Source organism: Mustela lutreola, chromosome X (genome assembly GCF_030435805.1).
Source record: "Mustela lutreola isolate mMusLut2 chromosome X, mMusLut2.pri, whole genome shotgun sequence".
Lineage (NCBI taxonomy): Eukaryota > Metazoa > Chordata > Mammalia > Carnivora > Mustelidae > Mustela > Mustela lutreola.
In genome coordinates, this window is record NC_081308.1 from 66,573,046 (window position 1) to 66,575,925 (window position 2,880).

Here is a 2,880-nt window from a genome sequence, read left to right on the forward strand (position 1 = left end):
CCTTTGCGTGATACCTCCTCCCCCTCCCCTACCCCTTCTTGTGCCCCATTGCCTTCTCCACTGTCCCCTCCCAGCACCTACCATTTAGCTGGAAGTTACTCCTGTGGCCTCTCCTAGCACTCTAAGCTTATCCTTATTATACATCTTGTCACAGCAATAAAACAATTACTGGTTTACTTCCATGGCCCCTCCCCCTTAAGGCCAGGGGGTTCAGCAGGGTCTTCTTCACCTTTATATTCTAAGCACAGAGCATGGCAGGTGCTTAATAAATATTTGTTGAATAAAAGATTGCTTAAGCATAGGGTCTAATTCATTATAATTTTATTTTTCACTACATTTTGGAACAGCAAAGCAAATACAGGTAAATGCCAGCTTTTTTTTTTTTCCTTACACAAGAAAAGACACAAAGAAGGCATCCACAGATAAGTGATTTTGTGTTTGTTTTTGTTTTGTGTGTTGTTACTATTGTTACTTAACTTGTGCACCACACCATTTTACTAAGTATTTCAAACAGTTAAAGAACAACTTTATATTCTCCACATCATAGAAAGATGTAAATATTACCAATACATTTTACACAACTATCTGAGCTTTTACATTAAAATAAGACAGGAATGGTAAATGAGCAATTTTATTTATAAACATTGATCATGAACCTAATTCAAGGGTACATTATAAGGAAGGAAGGAAGTACCATTAGGAATAGGACACAATAGCAAGCACAGTGTGTACTTTCCACCCCAGCCCCGACTGACTTCTGATTTGGGGCCCCAGTGCCCATTTTCCCAGGGCCTCTTTAACTGATGCCACACAACTAAAGTGATACATTTCCCCAGATTTCACATGGAGCCAAAAAAGAACATGGCAGTTGCCTCAGATCTGGCTCTGGCTTCCTCATCTTCAACAGCCTCCCTATATTGCTCTGGCCAGTCCTGTGGTTGCTTTCTGTAGAGCCTGGCCATATACTCCAAGGCTTTCATTTTGGTAGTTTCAAGGTGAGCACGAGGACCCCACAGAAGCTCATATTCAACTGGATTAGAGTAGGACAGTGGCCTGCATTCCAAGTAGCGCTGTCTCATAAGCTTGCAGGTGATGGCATGCTTTCTTCCTACATCCACACCAAATCTTCGAAGCATGTTCCAGATGTTGGCCTCTTTGACACGGTTGCCCATCAGGAAGATCAAACCCAAAATTGGCATCACATATTCTTGAGGGGGTCTCCCCAGGCTGTCTAACATCATTTGCTCTTCTTCTGATTCCGGTTGCTGGACAAGGAGGTATATGTGCTCACTGGTATCAACCTCAATCAGAGAGAACCCATAGAACAGATCAAGGATTAGAGTAGCTCGACTGAGGATATTTGGGAACACTTCCTCAAATTCTTTGCCAGTGTGAGCCAGTAGCTCATCCTGATGTATAGGCAGCAACTCCTCAGTGACATTAATGGCCAACTGGACCAAATCATTGGCCTTATCATTCATAGTGTCCTCTGACCAGAATTCCAAGCCAGCAGCCTGTCTTCTTTCTTTGGCTTTGTCAGCTTCTAGGGCCTTGTTATATTCTTCAGGCCAGCTCCAGGGTTCTTCATCATGGGCCTCTGCCACAAACTTCAGGGCTTCCATCTTTGTGATTTCCCTGTGGGCTCTAGAGCCCCACAAGAACTCAAATTCAAGGGGATTAGTGCCATACACTGGCCAGTACTCCAAGAACCGCATGCGCACAAAGTCAGTAATGAGCAGGTTCCTTGTGTTCCCAAAAAGGTTGTTGATCCTCTGGGGATCACCCAACAAATCAACCTTTAACAGAAGGTCCCAAATGGATGCTTCTCTTGCCCGGTTACCATTCAGGAGGATGTGGCCTAGGACCAAGGCCAGAAGACCTGCCTTTGGCACATCCAGGGATTCTGCTATCCGATCAGTGGTCTGGAAACCCCGTTTGCTGATTAGGTTGTAAATGTCAGCCTGGGGATCAAGAACCCTCAGGTTCAACCCAAAGACCTGATCCAGGTGAGCTGAGGCTCGTCTGAGGATCTCAGGGAACTGATCTGAGTATTCTCTGAGGAACTCCAGCATCTCTGCCTGCTGGATAGAACCTTCGGTTTGGCTTTTCATTCGCATGAAATTCACCAAAGCAATCGACCTGTCTTCCAGAGGGTCGTGGACCCTGAGCGCCCCCAAACGTTGGGACTGCTCTTCGATTAGGACCTCGAGGTCGTTCGGGTCCTGCGCAGCCTGGGAAGCGCTGGCACCCTGAGGGCTGATTGGCGTATGAGAGCCCTGGAGAGCCTGGGGAACTAGCATGGAGGTCGGGGCCCCGGAGGCGTTACTAGCCTGCATCTCACCCTGGCAGTCGCTGTAATCTGCAGCGGTCTCTGCGCTGCCGCGGCGCGCATTCTGGCTTACCAGAGACATGGTTCCAGGAGCCAGGAGCAGGAACGGGGAAGTCAGCAATCTGTCAGAGAGAGGATGGTAGGAATGCTGGAGCCTCGGCCCAAGTCCTAAGCTGGAGACCCAGGATCGGGAGTGAGAGCTGGTGAGAGCAGTGATCTTTCCATACAAACAGCAAGGAGCAATGACCGCGACCTTCTCAGTGCTTAGCTTTGCCGCAGCCTACGCAGGCGCAGTCTGCTTCTGCGGCATGGTGGCCACGCCCCGCTTCCAGCCCCTCCCTCCCCCTCCTCCAGCGCACTACCTCTGCCAGCAAGGCTAGGCTGAAATGGTTACTGTTGAATTCAAACTTGTTAGGGCAGAGAATTCAAAAAAGGGGGTGAGGCACCTGGGTGGTTCAGTGGGTTAAGCCTCTACCTTCGGCTCAGGTCATGATCCTAAAGTCTTGGGATCGGGCTCTCTGCTCAGCAGGGAGCCTGCTTCCCTTCCTCTC

General features: G+C 48.6%; 1 protein-coding gene across 1 annotated transcript; it reads right to left on the reverse strand.

The window, feature by feature from the left end:
* Positions 1-304: 304 nt before the first annotated feature.
* MAGEE2 (MAGE family member E2) lies at positions 305-2,636 on the reverse strand. The gene has a single exon (XM_059158165.1). The coding sequence runs from the start codon at positions 2,409-2,411 to the stop codon at positions 840-842; it is 1,572 nt and encodes a 523-aa protein (XP_059014148.1). The 5' UTR covers positions 2,412-2,636; the 3' UTR covers positions 305-839.
* Between the last annotated feature and the right edge of the window lie 244 nt (positions 2,637-2,880).